General features: G+C 50.0%; 1 protein-coding gene across 7 annotated transcripts in view; it reads left to right on the top strand.

Annotated features, from left to right (window-relative positions):
• The first annotated feature begins 506 nt into the window (after positions 1-506).
• Positions 507-26967, top strand: part of SAMD4A (sterile alpha motif domain containing 4A) — a 98633-nt gene continuing 72172 nt past the window's right edge. For 6 of the 7 annotated variants that reach the window (XR_010080666.1, XR_010080663.1, XR_010080665.1 and 3 more), the window contains exons 1-2: positions 507-659; positions 909-1499. Coding sequence is in view for 3 of the 7 variants with exons in the window: in XM_063399657.1 (XP_063255727.1) it covers positions 1304-1499 (196 nt within the window). In the remaining 4 variants the exon portion in view is untranslated. Of the gene's footprint in view, positions 660-700; positions 1500-26967 lie in introns of those variants that run through there. The other variant, XR_010080664.1, reaches the window with a different exon arrangement.

Raw genomic sequence — 26967 nt, 5'->3', positions numbered from 1 at the left:
AACCCAAACATAAACCCCGTCTCTGCACACTTGGTGCTTGACGGGGTTAAATCCATGTATATTTAACACGCATATCTAACTCTGGGCAGAACTCTGGGAAGAAAAAAAAAAAAAAGTTTTAAAAATCACCATTTGGGGACGAGGCCACATTCACCAGAGCCCCAAAGCGGCGCTTTTCCCCCCCAAAAACATCCCCCCCCTGCCATTACCCCGCAGCCCGCTAGAGGGTGGTTTCCTCCAGCGGGAGCGGGGAGGGGAGTGTGTTTTCCAGCGTTCCCCGTGCGGGAGGAGCGCCCAAAATTCCCGGGGGGAGTGGCGGAAGGCGCGGGGGGGACGGAGGGGACACACGGGGGACACACGGGGGACGCGCGTCCCCCTCGGGCTCCCCCCTCCGGCGCGCGCCTCGGCCCCGCCCACCCTCCGATGACGTCACCCGTATGCAAATGAGCGACATGGGGGAGCGGGGGCCCGGCGCGCGGCCGGCCTCAGTCTCGCGCCGCGGAGCGCGCGCGCGCCCCCCCCTCCCCTCTTTCCCTTTTCCCTTTTCCCGCCTCCTTCCCTCGTTTTCCCCCCCCTTTCATCCCATGGACATGGCACGGCCACCTTAAAACGCCGCGCCGCCCCCTCCTCCCCCGATCGCCGGGGCCGCTATGAGTCAGGTGAGTGTGTTTTCGTACGGAGTGTGTGTGCGGGGGAGAACTTTTGGGGCGGAGGGGGTGTGCTGGGTGATTCCCCCCCCATCCCAAATGGCGGTGCTGGATGTGGGGGGATCGCGGTGGCGGTGTGGGAATGCGCGTTGGATGAGGAGTGGGAGGAAGGCAGCGGGCTGGGTGCGAGCCTTCCTCTCCATCCTCCTCCTCCTCGCCCTCCTGCAGCCCCCCTGACGCCCCCTCCTCTCTCCGTTCCAGGTGTGAAGCCCCCGCCGGGAGGAGGTCGTTCCCCTCGCTGGCTGCAGCCCTGACGCTGGGATTTTCCTTTTTTTGGCTTTTTTTTTTTTTTTTTTTTCGGCCCCACCACCTCCCTCCTTCCCTCCCTCGCTCCCTCCCTCCAGGAATCCAGCGCTGCACCGAAGCCAGAAGAGAGGGAGCAAAACCCAGCCCAGGCCGAGAGCTGCGTCCAGAAACCAAACCCGCCCTTCGCGTCGCAGAGGAGATTTTTTTTTTTTAAATCAATATTATTATTATTATAATTATTTTTATTTTTAACACCCCTGACCCGAGCACGGTGGCGGCAGCGGCGCCGGGGCAGGGAGGCTGTCCCGGTTATTTATTCTCTCCCCGCAGAGCTGTCCCTCCGGCTCACCATGATGTTCCGAGACCAGGTTGGCGTGTTGGCCGGGTGGTTCAAGGGCTGGAACGAGTGCGAGCAGACTGTTGCGCTGCTCTCGCTGCTCAAACGCGTCAGCCGGACCCAGGCTCGCTTCCTCCAGCTCTGCCTCGAGCATTCCCTGGCAGACTGCACCGAGCTCCACATCCTCGAAGGGGAGGCCAACAACCCCGGTGAGTGCTGGCGTTCGCTGCCACCCTTCTCGGGCGGTGCTCTAATGCCGTCGGAATTTTAAAAAGAAATGCGCCCGAGAAGCGGGCGCGGTTTGGGAGCCGGCGGCTCCCGCAGCTCGCTTGCGGGAAGGGCTTCTCTGCTCGCGTTTTATTTTCCGAACGGGGCTTGGCTTATTTCAGTTTGCTTTTTCACAGCAAACTACTCCGCTCCATGGCGTGGTGTAACTACGGTAGCATGAATGATTGGTGGTTTTTTTTTTTTCCTTTCCCCCCCGTGCCCCCCCTTCCTCCTTCCATGCAGTTTCCTGTGAAATAAGTAAGTCAGGTCACGTAGAGTCTGGATTTTCTAGGCTTCTTTTGGGCAACGTGGCTTGCTTTGCTCTCTGCAACATGCAGAAGCAGCCCATTGCTACCTCAGACGAACTGTTATTGTATAAAGGTCTGGGCAACTGGGTTATCCTATTTTTTTTTTCCTGTTAAATGTGGCAATTCCTATTTCATCATTCAGATCCTGTTTGGACGCATTTTTTTCCTGCGGCTCTGAATACCCCCTTGTGTTTCAGCAGAGCTCTAAGAAAATATGAGTGGACTGTTTCATGTTACTGAGCGTGCAGGGTGCAGGACAGAAAATGTGCGTGGCTACTGAAAGTGTATTTTTCTTTTATTTATTTGCCATTACAAGTTGCTCAACTCTTCCAAAGTAAATGGGAGTTGGAGCAGGATGGGAATGGCACAAGCGCTGTGCGAATTGCACCGGGTGTTCCCGTGTTTATTTATGGGGGGTGTGTTACAGATTGTGTCTATTCCTAAGTATGGATGTACAACAGGGATGCAAGTTGCTTAAAGTGGAGTTTTTGTAACGCAGAGGGTCAGTAGGGAAGGCAAAATGTCATTTAGTTGCGCAGTTCTGTTTCTCCAGCACCTCTCAAAAAAAAAAAAAAAAAAAAATCCTAAACCAGAAAAATCCCGCAACCCATAAAAAGCAAAGCAACGCCCCCATTCCTAAGCCCCAAAATCCCTGGGGACTGGAAGCTCTCGGGTTTTGTGCGTGGCAGAGCAGTGCCGGGAGAGGCTGCACTCCGTGATGGGTGGAAATCCTGCGGCCGGATCCCGAACAGAGCCCCCGGTGTGGACGGGGCGGGAGGAATGCAGGGTCCTTCTCCAGCTGTTCCCTATTAGAGCACCGAGCCGGCAGGATTTGGCAGCTGCCTGTGCTGCCATTTGATGACAAGGTCCAGCCCAGCGCCGTGTTCCACCGAGGACGGATTTAAGTCCTTCTGCAGGAAACCGAGCCTGGAGCTGCTCCGGCGCAGAGGGATCGGGGCTGGCTGCAGGGGAGCCAGGCTGGAATTGGCCGTTCCCTTATATAGCTCGCAGGAATGAGAGGGAGGAATGCTGCCGAGTGCGTCTGGGCGAAATACTGCTGCTTTTATAAACAGCTGAAGGGATGAACCTCATCCATCCCTTTGGGTGGGGAGGCGCCGAGGGGGGGGCGGGAGGGAACACATTCTCCAAACTCGGCTGCTCCTGGATAAATCTGCAGCTTCCCGTGCCAGCTTCAGCACAGGTTTGCTGCGATTCCCTCTGCGAGGTGGTGTGAGCAATGTATTTTTCATTTTATTTTTTTTATCAGCGTCTCAGCTTCTCGTTCCAGCTGTGGGTTTGGTAGTAGCTGTGTCTCCTCAGTTGGCCAGGGAATTGGAGGGGGGTGATTTGCCTCCCGCCATCAGGAAAGGCGAATTGTGAAGGAAAACAGGGCTCTGAAGTGGTCCTGGACACAGAGTCACGTAGGGCCGCCTGTGTGGTGGCATTTTCTCAATGTAAGCCTGGGTGCAAACCGGGGTTGGGCCCTTCCCGTCTCCACTCGTGCGAGCAATCCCTGCCTGCCCCTGTAATCCCTTTGACCTTGCTTGGCACAAGGATTTCTCCTCGTGCAGAGCTTGGCATCCAGCCTCCTGCCTGGCCCTTGCTGCGTCGGTGGAGCTGCCCGAGCTCTCCCTGCCGTGCCTTCCAAAAATGATCTCTTCCTCCAGGGCATTTGTAACTCCAGTGCCAAAACCTGGATCCGTTGAGTTCCTCTTTCTCACCGAGCTCCCCTCTGTATGGCTTTCCCATGGGATGGACATATCCATGCATCCTGCGGAGCAGGACATGCTCTTTTCCAGGCACTCCTGTTGCAGTGCAGGGAAGGTTAGCTGAGATTTGTAACCAGGCTCAGTTAGGAAATATCTTCTAGTCTCCTGTGTGAGTGCTGCCTTCCTAAAACCACCTGTATTCCTTAAATCACTCCTGCTCCATGCCTGTTTGGCAGTCTGGCACTTGTCACTTGCCTGGCAATGGAATCACACCAAGCCCTGAACAGCAGCGTCGTCATCAAACCTTGCGTTACTCGTTACTCTTTGAGTCCTGGTGTTTGCATTACTAATTTGGGCTTGAGTCCTTCCTGGGCTGGGGCCTGAGCAGGCTCCTGGTACATTTTCCTGGTGTTTGCTGACTTGGAAATAGCGGCTCCCTGCTTGCAGGTGCCCCACTGGTATCCCTGGTGGGGGCTGTAAGGCAGGGCATGTTCCCTTTCCGTGCAATCCGCTGTCTGGGAAGGGATGTCACCAGCTGAGTGCAGCCTGCTGGGCTAACGTACTGGAGCAGTGTTGGGATTACACTGGGTCCTCGTGAGAATTGGGTTGTTTTGTACGTGCAGGACCTGTTGCTTGTGCCAACCCTTTGGAAAGGAGGAGAACTGGAATGTTACCCCTAGGTGATGGCCCTTAGGAGGAGTGGCAGCCCTGCTGTGGTCCATGGTGGATGGGCACCATCCTTGGAAATACCAGCACCAGCAACAGAGGTCAGGAGGGGTCCCAAAGGGAGGCCAGAGCTCAGAGATCCTCTCTGACTGGTGGTGCTGGGCTCAGAACCTTTGGGTGTGTGGACCAGGCTGGATCAGGCATGGAGGAAAACCCATTTCAGCAGAGGTGTCCAGGTTGTTTCTTGCCTGGTAGATTCAAGATGAGAGCTCTGATGAATGGCAGATGTGGTGGGAAAACTCAAGGAAGAAAAATAACTCTTTTTAACTAGTTAATTGCCACACAGAAGCAAGTGTATTTAGTTCAAAAGAGTTATATCTTGGTTTTTTTCCAAGTGTGAGGGTATTTTCATGATGACAGCCAAGCTGTCCTCCTCAGTACTGCAAACCCAACATGGCTCTGCTACACACAGCTGTGTAAGACCCTCAGGAAGCCCTGAGGATCCTCCTGATTCCACATCCCTCCCTAAGCCTGGAGGGGTGGATGTAACCTTCAGCTGTCTTGCAGGAAGCTGTGCTGGTGTCAGGGAGCACAGAGAGGTGTGGGGGCTGCTCAGGTGGCTGCAAGACTACCTGCAACCCAGTGCTTGCTTATAAAGGGAAAATAGGAGGGGGAAGCAATCAGGAAGGACATCTATACATTCTTCATTAGGTGAAATGTCCAGCTCGGGGTTGTCCTAGGCAGTGGCTTCCCTGAGCTTTAGTGGTTTAAACTGGTGAAGGGTGTGGGTTGTTGCTCTTTCAATTTGAGTGTGGATGGCTTGGTCTGCTGAGAAGGAGGAAAATATGGAAACCATATTATCTGTGCACAGAAATAGAAGTTTCAGGTATTGCATAGCACTATTTAAAAGCCTGCTATAACTTCCTTCCTTCCTTCCAGCCTGGCCTTGCTGGGCAGCTTCAGTCCCAGCTGCTCGGAGCCGTCAGGACATGGTGACCTCCTCTGAGCTGCCAGTAAAGGTCAGGCAGGAGTGGGGTGAGAATGGGACCTGTGCTCCTCCTGGAGCACCCAGGGGTGCTGGGTATGGCTGCTCTGTGGGCTGCAGACCCAGTGAGGAGATGTGGGGGCTGTATTTGTGAAATGTGGTCTGTAGGCTTTGGGCATTGGGTGCAGAATGTGCTTCTGCTTTCATCTGCTCCAGCAATCCCTCTGCATTTTTCTCTCAAAGCTGTCCCACATCCCACCCCACCAGCCCTGGCTTCCTCATTCCTGAAAGGTTGACAGAAGTGCCCAAAGACTCCTGTAGGTCCTCCAGGTGTCCAAACACCCACGTGCACTGATGGAAGCAGTGACAGCTTTAAGCTCTTGGCCTTAAAGAACAACAAGCTTTCTCTGGCCTGTGCACAGGACATTAACTGCTCCATGTGTTAGGGCCAAAATCTTTATTTCATTTCAGCAGGCTGTTAGGTATCACAGGGGGAGCATCAGGGTGACCTAGATTCCTCATCCTGGGAAGGACTGGCCAAAGGAAGAGACAAGGGTTGCAGGGAGCTGTAATGTCTTTTATTAGACCAAGTGATGCAGTTGGAAAAAATGGCCAGGCGTGAAGGTGCACCAGCTCAAAGGAGGGCTTGTGTGGTTGTGGGGTGGTTTTTTCCCAACTGTACCAGCTGGTCTATTAAAAGGTATTACATATTCCTGCAGACTTTGCTGCTTATATCCTCAGCTCCCTGTGGCTCCAGCCCTGCATCCATTGCTGCCATCCCAGCCACAGTCTCCCAGCCCATCAGGAAGCTGCTACCCCTGCACTGTGCAAATTCTGTAGTTCATCCCCAGTGACCCTCACTGATGACAAATCATCCCAGTGCCCAGTTTGAAGGTGTTTTCCATTTCTTTTTTAATTTTTTCTTGGCTTACAGTTGCATTGCAATGCTGAGCTCTGGTTTGAATGTCCTTGGTCAGTGTGAGGACATCGCTGGGCTGTCACACAGTGGGACTGGAGGAGCCAGGAGGAGGATGGGGTGTGGAGCTCAGCCTGTGCTTACTGGAAATGATAGGGAATTCTAAGTGCAGGGCTGGACATTGGCATTGTGTGGTCATTCCACAGACTTGTCTCTGCCTGGAGAGGGATGTGAGCAGCCCTGCCAGCTCTGCCCATTAACAGTCAAGAGCTGGGACTCCCAAATGGAGAGATCACAGAAGGGTTGGAAGGGACCTGAAAGATCATCTTGTTCAAACCCCTCAGGCAGGGACTGCTGCCACCACACCAGGCTGCTCAGAGTTCCATCCAACCTGGCCTTAAACACTTCCAGGGATGGGACAGCCCCAGCCTCTCTGGGTGACCTGGGCAAACCTCAGATCTGCTGAGCTTTTAACCTGCCTGCTGGTGCTTGACCTGCTGCCACACATCTTTCCCAGGTTTTGTTTGCAAACTTGAGGGCTAAAAGCTGTCAATGCTGGGATTTTTGAAAAATACCAAGGGGAGGGGTACAGAAGTACAGAGTGGTGTTAGCCAGGGGCTTTGAGCCAGGCTACACACCCAGTGTTCTCTTGTGATTCAAAGCTATTTTTATTTTTAGGGATGCTTTCCAGAGTGGCTGTGGGAAGCACTGCAGGCTGGAGGAAGGTCTGTGGTGTGGCATTACAAAGATTCCCCTTTGCTGTCCCCCTCACCCCAGTGCTGGGACCCACAGGAGACTCTTCTGGGCTTGCACTTTGCTCTTCTGTATTTTCTCCTATTTCCTTAGAAACTCCTTTCCTTGTTCCTGGCACGTGTCCCTTGCAGTAAGAGGAGTAAGGAGATACTCCTGTGCTTGCTCCCAAAATTTTGGCAGCACGAATGACAAGGTTTACTCCATTGGCAGAGCTAATGAGGGCCAGGTCTTTTGGATGGGGGCTGGCAGAGCTTGCCAGGGTAGTAATTTTTTAGGTAGTAATGCTTAAAATGAGAAGGCAAATGTTAACTTATGCTAACAGTCTGTTTGGCTGCCTGGAGCACGTTGTGGTGCAAGAGGGTTACTCATGGGTGGGCTTCTTTCTCCCAGAGACCTTTCCCTATTTTGAGGTGTTCTTTTAACCATTTTCTCAGGTATTTTGTAGCTCAGTGAGGGGCCTCATGCCAGTGTTAATCTCTCCACGGACTTCAGTGGGAAAAATCCCATTGTTGGAGTGCATGTGAAAGATGCAGGAAAGCATTTCATGCATCATCACAGACCTGAGCTGCAGTTCTCTGCCTAGACCAGCTTGTTCCTTGATTCCTTCTGTGCAGGTATCTTGTGTTTGTGCTTGGAAAAGCAGCAGAGCTGAGGTTCTTTCCCACCAGAGTGTGTGCAGGGAGGATGTTGGTGAAGGAAAGGAAGCACACAGAGCACCACTGTCAGGATACAGACTGATGGGAGAGGTCGAGGACAGCTTTAGATCAAGAGTTGAATAGGAACCAGCTGTAGAGCCATCAATTAAAATAATCTAGTTTGTGAATACACTTATCTGCAAACGAGATTAAATGGATGAGTGGGGAAAGCGCTCTGCTCGTAGCTTGGGCTGTTGCTGGTGGGTGATCCTCTGCACAGTTGCATCCTTTGGTGTGTTAGACCTCGAAAGCTGAGCAAAGCTGCGTGCCCATTTCACCAATTACGTATTTGCAATTAGGCCAGTTGCTTTAAAAGTCATTGATGCTCTGGTGAACCAAATTTTCCTGCAGCTTCCCTGAAGCAGTTGAAGATTGTAGATTATGGTGCAAATTCCCATCTTCATACAATTTCTCAAGCTTAGCCCTTTCTTTTTCTCATGTTGCATCAAAAAACCACCTTGATTTCATCTGTGGCCCATGAAAGCCACTTCTTACTGAGCTGGGAGATACGTTTGCAATCAGCATAACTGGAATAACAATTAGTGTGAGCACCACCTTTATTTTAGGATGCATCCGTCAGTGCTTCAGTGCTCCGGCGTCGAGCTCGGGTCTAGTGTTACCACAGACAACTGCAGGGAGAAAGGGCACCCCTGGCACTGCCACTGCACCCCAGCCCTGGGGTTTGATTCCTCAGAGAGGGGAGAGGCTGCTGGACTGCAGTTCTGGGGCTCCCTCCTGATCCACCTCAGTTTCCTCCTCACTCCTTGCCCGGTGCCAGCTGAGTGCAGGAGCCCACACCAAGCACAGGTCGTTGTGTTTGAAGCCTTTTTTGCCTGCAGGAGCACCCCTAGGGTGGTGGGATGAGCCCTCACATGAATTGTGTGTTTGTGCAAAGCTACCTCTGGGTGTGCGTGTGCCCTTTGTATTCCCTGTTTTCACCAAATAAACAAGACCATTACTATTTTACTAACTCTTGGTTACGTAAGAGGGATCTAAAAGAGGCTGCAGGTCTGATGCAAGGGATCCCCAGGCTTGCACATTCATCCCTTTTCCCTTAAAAAATGGTGTGTTTATCCTTCCAGTGCTCTGGTCCTAAGAAGAGACACAGAGACTCGCAGAGGTCGTCACTGAGTGCGAGTTTGGCAATGGCAAGCAGCCAAGCCAGTGGCTTTCCATCTCAGCCCAGTAATTACAAATAAAGTTGAGGTTGGAGTGAGCAGATCCGTTCCTGACTTCCTCTTCCGCAGCAGATGCATTAAGAGGAAGGGCAGGATCTCATCAGAGCAAGGCTGGGATTCTCTGGTGGAGAAGGTGTTGCTGGCTGTTCTTTGGGAGGGATTTTGTGGGCACAGGGGGTTGTGTTTCTGGCACAGTGGGGTTTGCAAGCTTGATTTTCTCTGATGGAGCAGGCCATGGGATGGTCTCATCCATGGCATGACAGCCCTGCAGCTTGGTTTGCTCTGGTTCTGGGTACTGAGCAGAGAATGAGCCTGGTCAGGGGGAGTGGGCCAGCTCCAGGGACAGCAGCCCAGGTTGTTTTGTCCCTGGCTGTGTGAGGCAGGTGCACGGGCTGCTGCTGGCTCTCCATGCACGAGACAAACACATCTGGCCAAAGCAAGAGGAGCTGGGGCTGAAGGATTTACCAGCACCCATCAGATGTTCACAGTGTGGGGTTTATTGATGTATTTCCATGCAGTGACTCCATGGCAGGGCTGTGTCAGGGGTTCTGGTGAAGGTTCTGAGTTTTAGCCTGGTTTCTGTGGTGGGCTCTGGGCAGGTGTGGGTGCAGCCCCTCAGCTGAGGCGTCCTGGGCTCAGCACTCTGCCTGGAGCTTGCTGAGCATGCCTGTGGGTTTCTCTACCGTTCTGCCCTTGGCAGACTTCTCAGGGCATTTGCAGTGCTTGAGCTGCAGTGCAAACACTTCTTTGTATTCTGTCAGAGTAATCCACGGGGCAGACAAAGGTGCTACCACAAATTGGGGGTAATTTTATGTTCTGGACAAGGGATTGTCCAAGATGGATCACACAGATGGATGATACTGATGGCTCTGTTTTACCAAGGGCTGAGCCAGCTCCTGCCACAACCCCTGCAAACCTTCCCTGTTACTTCCAGGAGCTGAATGTGGCCCAGCTTGTTGAGTTATCATGCCTGGAGATGTTATTTTACTTAAAATAATGTTAATATTGAGACTGTTGTCTGCAGGATTCAGCAGCTCTGCTCCACTCTTTGCTCTCAAGCAAGGCTGCCCTGCTTTAGAAGCATGGGGGGCTTCAAAAAGCTTCTCTTCTGTTACTGGTCCTCACAAATAATTAATTCCAGATTGCCTTTTTTAAAATACAACTTGTTTCAGGCAGGCCAAAAACCTGCTTTTCTTTTAACCAGTTAGGTCTGCTGCTCCTTGGCTGTGTTGTTGCCTAGTGGGGAATGGGCATGGGTTGTATTTAGAGTTTTAATTGTTATACGAAGACATTGAGTGGGTGGATAAAACAGGGTTTAACCAGGTTTTGCCGGAAGCAACTTAAAACCCACTTTCCATGCTGCTGCATATTTTCCCTTTTTTTCCCTGTGTTTTTAACCCTGAACATCACAGATCAGTTCTTGTCATTGGGTTTTTCCTTTTGCCCTCTTTCCTCTATCCTCCATCAGCAATGGGAATTGAAGAAGGAAGAAACTGGGGAGAGAGAAATGTGGAGGGAAAAACCCACAACTTTTGTTGTGGCGAAACTTGGCTGATCTGACATTTCCAAGCAGAACGTGGTTTCTGCAGCAGCTGCAGTCTGTGTCCATGCATTTTCCTGCTTTTCAGTTTTCCTGCTGGGGTATTCCTCTTGTTTCTCATGCAGCAAACATCAGTGTAATTTTTCTGCCTTTTTTTCTGACTGTTCCCCAGTGTGCTCAAATTGCCACAGGGTCAGCTTGGTTCTGGGTAGGGTTTTTTTTAAATCTTACAGCTGCAAAGAAGTGTATTATTAAAAAAAAATACAAAGTCCCCTGGCTGTTTCCCTCCAGATAATGCAAACATAGATGAAATGTTGAGTTATAACTACCTGAGTGACTTTTTAAGATAAGAATTGTTATTGACTGGTGGTATTATGTTAAACTGATAAGAATTCTTTTTAGAAGAGGAGGGAGAAAAAAGCCTAACAAACCCTTCAGTAACCATAACAACTTACTCTGCAGTGCAGGGACAGCACACAGCTCCTTCCTGACACTGCTGCTGGGGTCTTCAGGGTGGCACCACAGGGATCCCCTCCAGCAGCTCCTCAGGGAAACCTCCCCAGGGCTCCAGGTTGTGTGTGAGGGATGCCCGAGGTCACTTGGCTGCTCCTGCTGCTGTCAGCTCTCTAAATTTTCATCATCTGTAGGGAATTTTAGCTGGAGAGTTGTGCTGAGGCTCAGTCTGGTGCTGGGGAGGGGAGGGGTGGTTGCAAGGGTGCAGGAAGGATCACAGACCTCCAGAATGGCTTGGGCTGGAAGGGACTTTAAATTAAAGCTCACCTTGTTATAGCCTCTGCCATGGCAGGGACACCTTCCACTATCCCAGGCTGCTCCCAGCCCTGTCCAGCCTGGCCTGGGACACTGCCAGGGATCCAGGGGCAGCCACAGATGCTCTGGGCACCCTGTACCAGGGTCTCCCCACCCTCACAGCCAGGAATTCCTTCTCAATCTCCCATCCATCTCTGCCCTCTGGCAGTGGGAAGCCATTCCCTGTGTCCTGTCCCTCCATCCCTTGTCCAAAGCCCCTCTCGAGCTCACTTGTGACTCCCTGGAAGGGTCTCTGAGCTCTCCCTGGAGCCTTCTCTTCTCCAGGCTGAACAGGGATGATTTTGAAGGTTAAAGGAGGATGCTTTCAATGGTCCTTGCTTAAGAAATGAGGCAAGGAAATCCCTTCTTTACAGTGACTGTGCTGGCAGGGTCAGGGCAGCCCTTGGAGCTCTGTTGGGAGCTGGATCCCATCTCTGTGTCCTGGCAGAGGTGCCAGCTCCTGTTTCAGGCTGTTACAGTAGATCAGGAGTGTGGTGGGAACACCTGGGGACTCAGAGCCTTCCTTGGCCTGGCTGAGCCTCATGTTTGCATGTGCTGCTCCTGGGAATTCTATCAACTTAGAGCAGAATTCACATTTTGGTCACCTTCTGTTATTGAGACTGTTAAAGGTAAAGAAAATCACCAAGAGCAACTGTTCGTTGGATTTTTTTGGTTTTTTTTTTTTTTATTACCTTCTCCCTCCCCATCCCCTTGCACTTGTATTGCCTGTGTGCTGAGGGTTCCAGTTTTCATGGAAAATAAGCTCACAGCTCATTGGGGGGTGAGCCTAAAGGTGAACAAACAACCAACAGCATCCTGGAAAGTGCAGAGACGCTAAAAAGAGAGAGGATAGGCCTGATAAAATACTCCAAATATTTTAGAATTAGAGATGGGAGGGAAAACAATGCATTTGAGTCCACAGCAGAAGAGGCAAAGGTGTGCAACTTTGTGTGTCTGCTCAGGAAATCAATTACTGAAACCTGCTGGGTTAGGAGTCATGGCAGCAGCAGGGAAGCTGTGCAAAGGTGTCTGCTCAGCCCCTGCTTGCCAACCTCTCCTCACATTCTTCTGGGGCAGCCAGTTGGATGCTGAGTGCTTTTTGTAGCCGATGTCAAATCTCGGTCAGCCGGAGAGCCTTTATAAATAAAGGTGTCCGCTGGTATTCAGGCATATGTGGATAATAGCTGCTGTAATTCAGCTGTCCAGCCTGGCTTCCCAGCTTTTATAAATGACTGATCAGAGATTCCACTGAGAATGAGGATTTAAAGGGATGGAGCTGCTGGAAGTGGTCTCTGTGCTGATGAGTTTAGCCAGTCTCTATCCCCGGGACAGGTGGCCAGCATTGCCCTGCCTCCACTGATGTCCCTGGTTTGTGTTTCACACAAGGCAAATGTTGCATTAATAAAACTTGTGTTGTGGTTAGATGGCAGGGCTCTGCAGTCGTTTTTTGCAAGCTGCACTCGACTCTTTGAGTTTGTAATTTTTTTTTATCCTTTTATTTATGGGAGCGAGTAAACACTCGGAGATCTCTCTGGACAAGCCACAGCAGCTGGAGGATACTGGTTTCTCTATGGAGTGGGGGAATTTCATCAGAGGAGCTATTGTTCCGCTGTGTTCTCAGCATTTTGGCAACTGTTCTTTAGATTAACCCTACAGAAAGGGGAGGGTGCTCTCTGCTGGGCCTGAAATAATTGCAAAAATGTGGGCAGATGCTTTTGCATTGTTGGAAATCGATCCTGGTTGGTAGTGGGGAAACATGGTGTGGGATTAGGGAATGAAGAAGCCCAAGTTCTTTAAATCCCTCCTGAAGCCCAAGTTCTTTAAATCCCTCCTGAAGCCAAACTGGATGTCAGCATTGATGTTCAGTTGGTTTCTGGTTTTAAAAAGGAAATAGTTGGTGTCCTCTCCCCCTGCCCTGAGCAGTGATCTCGGGGTGTGATCTGGGGTGCAGCCCACACCCCTGCTGAGCCACTGCACAATCCTCACTGCCTGCAGCATCCATTCCTCTGGCCTGGGCTGGGTTTTGCCAAGGTTTTGCTAGCAGGGTGGTTTCTGTGAGGAGATACCTGAAGAGGCATCTGCAGCTTCCCTGGGCAACCTGTGCCAGGGTCTCACCACCCTCACAGCCAAGGATTTATTCCCAATATCCCAGCTAACCTGCTGCTAGCAAAGAACCCACAAAATGAGTTAAGGGGTTGGCTTGAGACAACCAGACCAGTGTAAATTTGGAGGGATGAGCAATCTGGACAGGGCTTGGAGCAGCCTGATAGCAGAAGGTGTTCCTGCCCATGGCTGGAGGTGGATCTGGATGGTCTTTAAGGTCCCTTCCAACCCAAACCATGCTGTGATTGCTCATCCAGCAGCTGCTGTGGTCCCTTGCAGGGCACCCAGAGGAGAAACAAGCCCATGATTTGTGGCTAAGGGATGATGAAGCTCCTCACTCACCCTGCAGCAGCTTCTCCCTCTGCCAGTGCCTGCAGGGCTGATTCAGCCCCCAGCTCTGTTAGTTGCCAGATCTGCAAAACATAACCAAATTTAGGGGTTTTTTAATCTTATGTGCCTATTTTGATTCAGTTTACCCATGCAATTACACTAATTTGCTTTACTACATGCAAAAAGATTAAAAATACATCTGGCAGAGAGGATTAAAAGCTGGTAATCTGGCTGCTAAGAAGCACACGATGCTTTAGGATTTCCTTTCGAGGTGTGTGGAGCTCTGGAACAAGAGCAAATGTGATCCTTTGTAGTTGGAGTTTTCATAGGGAGAGCTCATTAAAGCTGGTGTGATTGTTTGAGTGAGCGAGAAATGAATGAATTTAAAACATAAGACTAAATCCTACCGCATTAAAGCAGTAGTTGTGATTTAAGAGCTCGTTTTTGGTTTGGGTTCGTGTTTTTTGTGCGTGTAAACCTGGAGCAATAGGGTTGTCTTACCTTTTAAGGGATTTAACAATTCTCTGTAATTTTCTTTTAATGTTGCAGAGCTTAAAAATAATGCAAGGTCAGGCTGAGCGTAACTAATTCCAGTGTGAAAGCAGAGGAAAGCCTGTTTCTCCACAGACTTACAATTAGTGTAGCAATCCTCCTCAGTACAGCCTTTGAGAGGGATGCAGCAGGAAAAGAGACTGCTGGAATCTTGATAAAAATGTGTGCTTGGGGATTTCTTTTCCTTTTTGTTTTTTTCTAAGGAGAAGGGGGAGCCCTCTAAAAACCGAACTTTAATTTAGTTTTGCTTGCTTTCACATGGGCCCCAAGAGGGTTTGTGGTGGGCCAAGGTGTGGTGAAAGTGCCCGTGGATCTTTTGGGGGCTGGCAAACCCTTCTGGGGGTTTTGAGTCCTTATCACTTGGTTTATCTGGGTTTACCCATGGCAGGGTCCCAAGGATGCAGAGAGCTTTTCCCCAGGGTCTGAGTTGGTCTGTGTGAGCTCTGCTGCTCTGTCCCAGTTTGGTGCTGGGATTTTGGGGGGAATCCCCTTAGTGCTTCACAAAATCATCTTGTTGCACAGTCTGACTGGTGTTATCTTCGTCACCTTGATGAAAAAAACCCAAACTTGGCTATTTTCACACAGCTCTGGGTGTGCTGCCTGTCCTGGCCTCCTGTGTAAAAAGAAGCCCAAAGCATTATCCTGCTTTTCCTGCAGCAAGCCCACAGCATTCGTGTGACAGAGCCACACCTGGCTTTGGTCAGGCCCCCCTTGGGGATCCCACAGCGTGTCCTGGCAGCCTCGCTGCTGTGACAACAGCAAAGAGGTGTCACCGTGTCACCTCGCTGCTGCAGGGGATGCCCTGGGCCCTCCGCTGCCATCATCAGAGAGCTCTTTCCCTCCTCGTCCCTCACCACATGTGTTAATTTTGCTTTCCGAGTCTGGATGGCTGCCACAGCCCGTGTGTGTCCCTTTTTTCCGTTCATTGTGGTCTCCTGCTGCTGGAGGTGGCACTGTGAGGGAAGGGGAGTTCCCATGTCCTCACTCCCTTTTCCCTCCCCTTCCCTTGGTCCCAGACTCCTGTTTTCATGGCGTGGAGGCTGCTGGTGGTGGCAGTGAATATTCTGTGTGCCCCAGGGGAGACACTGAGGGCACCAAGGCCCCGTTTCCCTCTTGGCTCCCAGAGAGTCCCGGGGTTGTCCCATCCCTGCCAGGGATGCAGGTGCTGCTCCCAGGGCTGCCCTGGCTCTGCCCTTGGTGGGATGCAGCCAGCAGCTCCCATCCCCTGGGTGCCAGCTGGAGCTGTGCCCGCCCTGGGCATCGCCTTCCTGCTGACAGAAATAAAAAAACCTTTCCTCTCTCCATCCCCTACCTGCTGCAGGATGGGCAGGGAGAGGGGGCTGTGGATATCTCTCCAGGATTTGGGCTGTTTTCCCTCTCCCTCAAAAGGTCTGCACCCCCTGGTTTGCAAACACTGCCTCACTCCACTGAGGTTTGGGGGTTTTTGTTAACTCCTTACGTGCCCGTGGCTGATAAAATTTGGCCTGCTGTAGTAGAAATCCCAGTCTGTGCTGCCTTTTTTTTTTTTCCTTTTTCCCAGAATCCATATGTTGCAGCTTTCAGAAGAGAGGAAAGCAGCATTAACTTTTCATGTCTAGCGGCGCTAATTTAAGGGGTGAGAAATTGGCCTGGGTCTGTTTTTTAAAGAACTGAGCATACACTGATAGTGCCAGTGTTGGTACTGAATAACTCGCTAAGCTGAGGAATGCACCAATATCTAAAATTAAATCTGTTCTTAATTGCTGGGTTATAAATGGCAGCGTTTTCTCCAAATGGAATTAATTTATTATTTTTCATTTGCCGACACGAGTCTCAGCAGCACAAACCCCACATTTTGCATTAATACAATAATAAGGCACTTCCAAAAGGTGTGTTTGGCATTTGTAACATACAGCACAATCTAACAAACCATAAACTATGTCAAAATACTCCTAAAGTGGTAATTAAAACTTTTTTTTAAATGTAGAATAGATTAGTACATTCCAAAATGTGACTTTTCAATGAATCTCTTTCATAAAAAACATTGTTTCTTGCCAAAACAAATTCAAAGGCATTTTTGTAATTTCTGCTGGGGAAAGGAGGAGTGTTTATCCAGCCTTTCATGTTGGCTGGGCTTTTTGACTTTTAAATAAAACTTAAAAAAAGGCACTGTAAAAAAAGAAGTGCTTTTTGTCTGAATGTGCATTAAAGTGTCTCACTCCTGTCCTCTGTGGAGCAATGTGCAATGCAGGCTGGAGCAGGGTGTGCCTTGGGGTGCAAGGCTGTCTTTAGCATCCCATCTGAAGTTCAGTGGTGATGGGATCTCTTGGCTCGTTGTGTTTGGGGCAGACACAGATCCCAGAGTGGTTCTGGTGTGGGGTTCCCCCCTTCTGCAGCCACAGGCATCTACCAGTGCACAAAGAAAAACTGCTCGAGGTATTTATAGCTTTTCCTCCTGATTTTTTTTTTTATCATTTGAATTTTGGACGTGTTTTTGACAGCTTTTACCTGCTGAGTCACCATTCATCCTCATGCACGGGAGCTGCTCCTGACGTACTGAATCCCCGAGCAGCCCTGAGCAACCATCATTTAAAAATAAATCCTGTCAGGGAAGTGGGCATTTTCCCCCTCTTTTTTTTCCCCTCATATCACCAGCTGCTTTTCCCACTGTGTGTGTGCTCTGCGGGTGTTTTATAGATGTGATGCCTTCACGTTTCTAAGGATGGCTTTACCATTTAGCACATCCCACCACTGCCTATCCCATGGAGGAACTGTGTGTTGCAAGCAGATAAGAGTGCAACTTCTGGAGATAACTCTATCTGATCGTGCACTGAGCACTCTGCTTCTCCTGGGATGGAGCTTTTTGGTGGTGAACCACAACTTGAGCACAAACTGATTCTCGTAGCTTGGCTTTATGGATACAGATCCTTGCTTGCTCCGCAGCACGGTGGTGTTACTTCTGGTGGATGGGAAGGGACAGTGTGTCTTTCCAAGGGTAATCCAAATATCCAGGTTAGTTTTCTTGCCCATTTACGAGGTTCAGATGGGAGGTGTGTTCATAGCTGGTTTTGCAGTGTTGCTGAGTGCTTGATCTGCGTCATGTGCTTGCAGACAGCCACCTCTCCAGAAATTGCTTGGAAAGACTTTGGATGTGTGCAACAACACTCCTTTAGGGTACTGAAGCACCTGCCTTCTGGTGCCTTCTGCCCTAAAATGCTTCTCAGATTTGCTTTGCTTTATTATCTCTAATTTTGTGCATTGGGTGGTAAATGACAAGAGCATTGTTAGATCCTTCCTGTTTCTGTGTCCTCACATTCCTCCAGCGTTGATGCTGCAGGTGGAGAATTACAGGAATGGTTGGGTTGGAAGGGACCTGAAAAATCATCTCATTCCCACCCCCTGCCATGGGCAGGAACACCTTCCACTACCCCAGGATGCTCCAAGCCCCATCCAGCCTTGCTTTGGACAGGGATCCAGGGGCAGCCACAGCTTCTGTGGGCACCCTGTGCCAGGGCCTGCCCACCCTCACAGGGAAGGATTTCTTCCTGGTGCTTCATGATGTGTGCAGCTCTTCTGCCTGGGTAGTGTATTCCTTATTTTGTGGGTGCTCCCACCTTCCTCTTTCAGGGGAATTCACTGCAGAAATGAAGTGTTCAGTCTATTTATAAATTTCAGTCTCTGTATTAATCCATCCGTATATTTATTAACCCTCCAGGTGGTTGCATTTCACTGTAATACAGCTGCTAGTGGGACGTTAATCTTAGTGAAAGTCTATTTTAGCTTTCTCCTGATAGTGCAGCCTGCTGTCGTCCTGTGGGGCAAATCCTCCCTGAGGAAGGAGGAAGGGAGGCTATTTAAGGAGGAGCAATTTGTGAGGGAACAGCTGGAGCTGAAACCGAAGCCAGGTTTGGGAGGAGGAGGCTGGGAAGGAGCTATTTCAGGGAATGGTTTGTCTGGCCACATTGGTCTTGGGCATGGAGGTGTCCACCCACTCCTTTGTGTTTGATCAGCACTTGTTTTGGCACAAGCTGTTTAATGTGTGGCTCATTTTTTGCATAATTCAACTTCTCCTGCCCTGGGGAGATGCTGTATTGGTCAGCCAGTAAAATTCTTGAGCTCACATTCAGCAGGACAGCCCGGGTTCCCATGTGGAACCCATCCCTGGAGGTGTCCACCATCCTTGGAAATGTTGAAGAGTTCATTCACATCATGACGGGATGTGGCACTCATCTGGTCTTGCTGAGAAGGTGGTGACAGTCAAAGGTGGGGCTCTGTGATCTCAGAGGACTTTCCCAACCTTTCTGTGGTTCTAGGAGTGGGGTTTACATGTGAATCCCATGGGATATTTTTGCCTCTTGTCCTTCCCCCTGCAGTTTGTCAAGAGGACACAGAAGATGAGAAGCTTCGTGCTTTTGCTGCTGTTCAATCTGAATGAGTAATTCAATAATGAGTAGCTATCAGTTCATTGCTTTCATATTAAGGAGAAATCCTGTGCTTTTAAATCCTTTTTCTAAGGATTGGATTGTGAGGTAATTTCTAATCTCGCACGACTAACGGGTACTTGAACATAAGGCGTCCTTTTATCAGTGCAGTCTCTTTTGTTAGAGCAATCATCAGCATATGGTTTTGGAGGATTTAACATCTCAGACACATGGTGACACTTGCTTAGTCCTCTCTGCACATGCAAGTCTAAAAATGGCTTTTTTTTTTTTTTTTTTTTTTTTTTTTTGTGAGTATTTGAAGCTAGAAAAGAAAACAAAAGGCCCACTAACACCAACAGGTTTTGCAAAAGAAGGTTTCTAAAAATGCATCTTGTTGAGGGGAACATGTGTGTCTGGGCTATAACATAGAACTTGTTGACATGTTTTGCTAAATTTGCTCAGGGTGGTTTTTTTATTTTAGCAGTTGGGAAAAGCTTGTAAAACTGGGGAATGTGTGCAGTGGTTTTCCCTCCTTTCTTAGCCCTGCTGCTCCTTGTTGTGTTCTCCTGAGGCTGGCTGTTGGGTGGGTCCCAAATCATCTTCTTGGCATCTTGAGGGGGATCCTTGTGCACCCAGCCTGGGCACAGCTTCCTTCTTCCATCCTACTTCTCTCTGTTTGTTTAGGGTGGAGATTTTGGGACTGTGGATTTTCCTTTCCTATTTATCAGCCTACAAAGGGACTAGAGGGCAAGTGCCTTGCTGTGTCCTGCATGCCAGGGAGGGAGAAGGGATGCTGCAGCCCCTCTTCTCTCAGGATTTAGGTGTTTTTGGCAGGCTGGAAACACTAAATCACTTTAGGGATGCGTTTAGGGAAATGAGGGCTATGGTGACATGGGCTCTGCATCCTCAATCCTGAGCAAAAAGGGGTTTGTGGTTTCAGGAAAAGCCTTAAGAGTTGTGGGGTGGAACTGGACAGCTGGCTGCTGTAGTTCTCCTCCCTCTGTCCAAAGGATTTTGGTTTCTTCTTAGCTATCAAATAGAGGATGAATTGGGCTGTGCAATATTCCAACTGTTTTGGCAAAATGAGCTTTTTTTACAGTTACTGTTCGTCCTTCCTCTCAGATGTCCCTGTGGCTGGTGATGTCTGGTAATGAGGAAGAAAAAGCAGAGAAAATCCTGCTTAGGGCTAAAGGACAGTGTTGTGTCCCCAGTGCCAGAGCCAGGCAGTGGAGCATGGCAAAGGCTCACTCAGGATTCATTATGGCCACGCATTTCTCTGCTCTGGCTTTTCTCCCATCAAAGTAGAAGCCACAGTAACATCTCATTTTATTGTGTTGCCAAGAGAGGAAGCATTTTCTGTCTGAAATAACAGCTGGAGCTCCGACTTGGAGCAACCTGGTGTAGAGAAAGGTGTCCCCTACCCAAGGCAGGGGAGTTTGAATGAGATGGTCTTTGTGGTCCCTTCCAGCTCAAACCATTCTGGGATTCTTGGGTTAATTTTCCTTTTTTTTCCAGCCCACCACGTGTTCTGTGCATTTATTTCTTTATTCTGGCACACACTGGTCCACGTGCAAGCCAAGATTCCTGGAGAGGGTTCCCCACTGACATCCCAAGAGCACCAGGGTGCATCAGCCTGCATCAGGGCATTCCAGGTGGACCCCACCTCTCCCTCCTTCTGCTCAGGAGAGGGGTCCCCTCTGGCTGTGACCTGGAGTCTTCTGGAGACCCTTCAGGAGAGCATCAGTTGGGGAGACCCTGTGCAGCCAGGGGGGATGGTTAAATTTCAGATTCTGTCTCTGGAAGTTTTCCAGAGATGTGTGGATGTGGCTCATGGGGACAGGGTTCAGTGGTGGCTGTGCTGTGTTAGGTCTCAAGTCTTTTCCAACCAAAGCTGTTGCACAGTTCCAGTGTGGAAGTGGGATGGATGGGAATTCTGGGGGTGTTAGGTGAGGAGGTGCCTGCCCACCCAGGCTTGTGTGAGATGGCTCCAAGGGGACCCTTTGCTGATTGTGGGACCCCAGACTGGGAACTGATGCCCCTGATCCAGACCTCCTAGGGGTGCTGCCGTGCTGGTTTTGGCAGGCAAATGGGAATGCAGGCACTGTCTGGTGGGTGCCTGGGCTGCTCCCCACATCCAGGACTCTGAGAGAAGCTGAAGGGAAGAGTGGGGATGTGTTCCTTCCTCCTCTGGCACGCACACATCCCAGAGGCTTGGCTGCTGTTCCAAAGCTCTCTGGCTGTTTTAAATTTAGGAGCTGGCTCCCGCAGGCACAGGAGAAGTGGCTGTGCCGTGGGGCAGGAATGGGACAGTGCTGGAGCTGCTCCTCTTGCTCCTCCTCCCACCAGATCCACTGCCCTGGGTATTTCCACCTCCCCTGTGGCATCCCTGCTCCCGAGTTAAGTCATCAGGAGTTGCAGGACCTGGGGGGAGATATTCTGATAGTGGGGGAAGAGAAAAGCAGTGAGAGCAGCTCTTGCAGAGTCTCAAAATCAGTGACTCACATCCCTGCATCCCAGATATCCAACCTTGTCCTGTACTTGCACTCAGGTGGTAAAACCTGATCTTACAGGCTCAAAAAATCGCATTGGCATGGACTTGGAGAGCACACAAGCACACAGCTCCTGCCTGGGCAGGCACAGGTTGAAGTCAGAGCATGATGCTTGACCTTTTGTGTGCTCCCTATTGCAAACACACTTCACTGCAGGTCTGGGGAAATGAAATTTAAAAAATACGTAGGGTCAGTGCTGAAGGCAATCCCCGTGGGATAGTTTCATCTTTAGCTCAGGTTTGTTTCTTGGTCCTCTCCTCCCTCTGTAAGAGGAGCTGGGAAGATCAATGGATTCACAGTGAGGTCTTTGGATGGAAAATGCTGCAGTTAGCACAAAGTGTGGTGTGGGCACGGTGCTGCACAGCACTCGGATGGTGCCTTTTAACCTGCGTGTAGAAATGTGCTGATGTCTTCCAGTGGGGCTTTAAAAGGCACCTGTACAGCTGGAAGTGTAAATGCAGGAAGAATATTCAGTCTCCAGCTTTCAAAGCAAATCTTGTCTTTCCCATCCTTCTGTATCAGAGTCCTCATCATGGACTAAACCATCCAGTCACTTTAAACTGACAGGGCAGGTTTCTGTGAGATGTTAGGAAGGAATTCTTTGCTCAGAGGGTGGTAAAGGATGCCCAGAGAAACTGTGGGTGCCCCTGGATCTCTGGAAGTGTCCAGGGCTGGGTTGGACAGGGCTTGGAGCAACCTGGGATGGTGGAAGGTGTCCCTGCCATGGCAGGGAGTGGAATGGGATGATCATTAAGGTCCCTCCTAACCCAAACCATCCTGGGATTCTGCAGTCATGCATTACAGGTCCCTGCTCAGCAAATGCATTTGGAAGACTCTTTATTTTTCCTTACCTGACAGTCACAGAGGATTGCAGCTCTTCATCAGGAGCCCTGACTCCTCTTCTGTCATCAGGCAGGTTTAAGTAGAAGGAAAATTTCTTTGGTTAGGTAAAAATAAATAAAGCTCCACCTGAATTTTTCTGAGTTATTTTCTTTTTGGTCAAGAATAGCTTGGAAACAAGAGCTGAGGTGTCTGAGCTGAGTACAGTAATTTATTTGGACGGAGTATAATAATTTATTTTTAGCACACTGTGGAAGCAGGAGGCTGCAGTGGCTTTGCCACCCTTCATGTGAGTAAAGGAGGGAGAGATGGAAGTGGGGATTTCTGCTTTGGGGAGTGCCTAGACGTGGCTATCTAGGCCAAAAATCGTGAGCCCCCTGTTCATGCTGCATGCAAAGAGCTTTTGTCTCACCCATGCAGATGTGGGTGAAGGGGGAGATGCTCTGCAGACCCCCCTGCCCTGAGGTTTCCTTGCTGAAGGCTTGGAACAGCTTTTCAGCAGAGGTGGGAATTTATTCCTGTAGGAACAGGGCTCTCCTTAACAGGAGATCTTTGAAAATATGTGTGTGTGTGTTTTTCTTCTGGAAAATACTTTCATATCCTCAGATCCTCCAGCCAGAAGGGAGCATGCTGATCCTCTGGTCTGGCCAGACAGTGTCTGTCCCTCCTTCCCAGAGCTGAGCTCCTGCTTTCTGGGCGAGCTGGATTTGATTTCGGCATTTTCCATCAACTCCCTGAAACGGGGTCAGCTCCTGCCTGCTGTTCTTTGCAGTGGGTGATGTGCTCCCACACACATTTCCAGCTGATGTGGCTGGAAATCCTCTCTCCCATGCCTAACCTGGTACATGTCAGCAGCATTGCAGATTTTACCCCGAGGTGAAGGCAGATGGCTCAGCGCTGAGGAGGAGGATGGTTCCTACGTGCTCTCACTGTCCCTTCTCCTGCCCAGTGAAGGGACAGTGATGGTAGCAGCATCCCTCCTCCCTGCCCATTTCCAGTGGGTCCCATCTGCCTCACCAGGAGGGAAAATGAGTGGATTTTGTGGGGGTATCCCCCGTGGAGCGAGCGCCGGCCATCAGCCCGTGGAACACACCAGTTGCACGGACTCCAGCCGGGGCCAGCGGCTTCCCTGTGCCAGGTTGGGTGATAAAGGCCTCCTTGTTAATGCACATTGCCTTAAGCTGTGTTTCCACAGCTTTCCCTCTGTTTACCGAGTGTTTTCAGACATGTAATTCCACCGGATCTGGCTGCTTACGGAGAAGGCTGGATTATTTGTGTTTCACAAATAAGGCCAGAAAACACAAGGGCTGGAGCACTGAAAGGCAGCTCTGCATCACTCCTGATGGGGTTTCTTTTTTGGTTCCACTCTCCTGCCTTTTCCTTTTTTTAACTTATTTCTAACCATAGGTCCCTTTTTCTCTGGCCCACGTGTTCCCTGTTATCCATGTTCTCTCCTGTTCCCTTAAACTGTTTGTGGCTCTACGACTGGATTGTTTTCCTCTGGAAGAGACTCTTACCTGGACTCCCTATTCCCCTTTCACCTGGAGGGTCCTTTTTCCTAGTGTTTTTTTTTTTTTCCTTTCATATGGTAAAACCTTCTTTTGAGAAGAGCTGGGATTATGTGTAATGAGACCTGGGTGCCCTTGAGGAAAGAGGAAGTGATCTGTGGTGAGCCTGGGATGCAGGAGCATCCTTTGGGAAAACCCCTTCCTGGTTGTGGGATTGGTAAAGCTGCTGTTGTCTCAGTGAACTTTTGTCTTCTCAGCTCTTCTTTTTCTCCTCCTGGCCATAAAAGCATTGGAGGGGCTGGTTTGCACTGGCACCTGTGTGAGCTGACAGCTCTGCATCCATCTGCCCTCACAGGGCACAGCATCTCTCCCTCCTCTCCAGGGGAGCCCTGGGGAAAAGCATCTCTGTAAAGGTAAACGAGCAGTTTGGTTAATTAGAGCTCGCTGGACCTTTTCCAGCTGGATACCCAAGGAAGCAGGGGACGGCTGGTGTCCTCAAGCCAGGCACCTGGACCACAGCTCATAGCCAGACACTGCAGGGATGGTCAGGCTCTGCAGGGGGAAAAATAAACCCTGGAGCCCATCTTTTTCATAAAAAGGTTTGTAGTGATCCTTTTGTGGTCCAGCCTGTCCTTAAAGCACCTTGCAGGAACAATTAAAGCAGTGCTGGTACAAACACAGCCATATGTTCATGTGAACACGGAGGTGTCATTTCCATCAGCAGAAGTGTTGGGAGGAACATCTGTGAAGGGGTGGGAGGGATTTCCCAGACCCTCAGCACTGCAAGTCCTGTTCCTGTCAGACCCGTGCGTGGTCTCCAGGGCTGAGCCAGATTCCTCATCTCACTGAGATGCTGCTCAAAAGGATTTAAAAAAAAAAAGAGCATTTTTGCCATCTGCATGGCTGCTTGGGACAGCCGACGTGCACAGGAGCAGCAGGGCCTGTCCCTCAGCCAGGGAGTCTCAGCTTTCCTGAGCTGGAAAGAATTGCTGTGGGTAAACTCTGTGGAGTCTGGGTTTGTGTGGCGGTGCAGTCGGTGAACAGATGCCCCTTGTTTGGTGGAGCTGTGGGTGAAAACCTGATGGCTTTCCTTTGGTTGTAGGGGACAGGGCTGGGGATGCCCCAGGGGTGTGAGCAGCGTGGAGCTGCTCTTGTTTTAGGGCCACAAAGATGATAAAAGGGCTGCAGCACATCTGCATTAGGAAAGACAGAGAATTAGGATTGTTCAGCCTGGAGAAGACTCCAAGGAGACCTTGGAGCCCCTTCCAGGGCCTAAAGGGGCTGCAGGAGAGCTGGAGGGGGACTTTGGAAAAGGGCCTGAGTGACAGGATGAGGGGGAATGGCATCCCATTCCCTGAGGGCAGGGTTAGATGTGATTTTGGGAAGGAAATCCTGGTTGGGAGGGTGGGGAGGCCCTGGCACAGGGTGCCCAGAGAAGCTGTGGCTGCCCCTGGATCCTTGAAAGTATCCCAAGGCCAGGCTGGATGGGGCTTGGAGAACCTGGGATAGTGGAAGATGTCCCTGCTCATGGCAGGGGTAGAGTGAGAAAGCATCAGGTCCCTTCCAGTCCAAACCATTCTGGGATTCTCTGTTTACCTGCTCTGTCTCCTGAGTCTCTGGGACGCTGGGTGCTGAAATTGGGGAGCTAAAGGTGGTCTGTGTGCACCTTGTCTAACTCCTGCCATCCCCATGTGGTTGTGTCCCTTAACTTGCCACCTGCAGGATGCCACATCGATGTGCTCAGCCTGATACGGAATTTCTGCTGGGATCATTGCAAGGGGACGTGTGGGAAATCCTCTCAGTAACAAGGTCTGAAAGTGGTGCTTCATAAACTCTGATTTTCCAAAAGCCCAGCATTTTTGGGGACTTCCTTGGGTCCTCTCCAGACCCACTGTGCTGAGATCTAAGTTTGGGAAACTGACCCCAGAAGCAGGAGAACAATGGGAATCTCTCTGGGCTGCTTCTTTTCTAATGGAAAACAGACTCAAGGACTTTGTGTCGTGTTCTGGGGGAATTAAATAAACGTTTGAAGCTGTGCTTGCTCTCTGTTTGACTTTTCAGCACAGCAATTAATACCACCCCCCATTTTAAATGTATCCTTGGAGAAGAGCACCCACAGTGCTGAACTGTGGGTTTAGGGATGATGGATCATCACAGCCCTGGTGGTTTGGGTTGATGAACTTGGCAATTCTGCCTTTGTTGGTCAGGGCTGAGGCGGGGTGGGGATGGGACTGATCCCACAAAATAAGGAATTCTGAGCTTTGTATTGTCAAACCATCACACAGCTGTGAACTGGTCAACACCAAACTTTTATCTGCTCACTCATAAAATTGTGGGCCAAACTGTGAACCAAGAGAGAGGAACACAAACCCCAAGTCTTGCCCCGGCTTGCTTTATTCTGGCTGTATGCACAGCTGGATCTCAGGTCACATCCCAAGTGCAAGGAAATGTTCAAGTCCATAAAATATTTGCCACCAGAGGTGTGTTTAGGAAGATGTGAACCCCGGGTGAGGGTTTGGTGCTGGTTTAAATTGTGTAGAGCAGCACATGAGCTGTGTAACCAGCACAGTCTTCAAGCTGCTTACATCCAAGAGGCTCCAGATGCTGATAATAAGCAAATTAGACTCTTAGAGTGTTTTCTTGAATGGCCCATGTGATGTTTCCAATGGCATTTTATATTTCAGGCTCCTTGGTAGGACAGTGGTAGGATCTAGAAATATCTGAGGCATCAACAGTGTCTCTGTCTGTCTCCCTTTTCCCATCCAAAGATAATAAGAGCAGCAGGGCTGGCCCTTCCCCCAAAGCTGCAGGGCTTGTGTTGCTTTTCCTTGCATATTTTGGCAGGGAAAAAATAGCCTTGAAGTGTGGTAAAAGACAGAAATATGCTGGAGCATCAGGAATCCAACCAGCCTCTTTGAGGATGTAGAAAGAGAACAGAAAGATTTTTTTTTTTTCCTTCCTTTCTAAAGGTGTTACGAGCAAAGCTGTTGGGTTTGGGGATGGAGGATCATAAAGCACTTTCCTGATCTGGAGAAATGATTCAAACTGACAGCTTTCAAGAGGAAAACAAAACTGGAGAAAAGCTGATTTTTTATTTTTTTTCTTAGAACTGCTGCTTGCACAGCTTAAAAACAAAAACCTGCATTTGCCTCGCAGTTTTGCTGACATTATTTCTCAGGCTGTGCATTAATGATCTGAAGGGAGTGGTAGCTTCTTCACTATTCCATCGGTTTTTAGACCCATTTTTGCTGCATGGGATGGTTGTTTTTCCTTCTTTTTGTGACCATTTACAGCAGAGTGGTCGCTGTGCTGATGGAGGAACTGGCTGTGCCCTAAGGGAGGAGGACCAGGAGCCTGGTTTGGGCTGCCACAGGGCTGTCAGGGTGTCCTGGGGGGCAAGAAATGCAGGATTTCAGTCCCTTTGTGCACGTGCTGGTGCCAGGAAATCTTTCAGCTGTTTGTACTGAAGGTATAAGCATTTTTTACAAGGCATGAGTGATTCTGGAGCTGATGGTGTTGCTCAGCTGTGCACACAGGGCGTGGGGAGACACAATTCCCAAGGCTGCTGCTC

Source organism: Prinia subflava, chromosome 5 (genome assembly GCF_021018805.1).
Source record: "Prinia subflava isolate CZ2003 ecotype Zambia chromosome 5, Cam_Psub_1.2, whole genome shotgun sequence".
Taxonomy (NCBI): Eukaryota; Metazoa; Chordata; class Aves; order Passeriformes; family Cisticolidae; genus Prinia; species Prinia subflava.
This window is presented reverse-complemented; position numbering and strand designations above follow the sequence as displayed.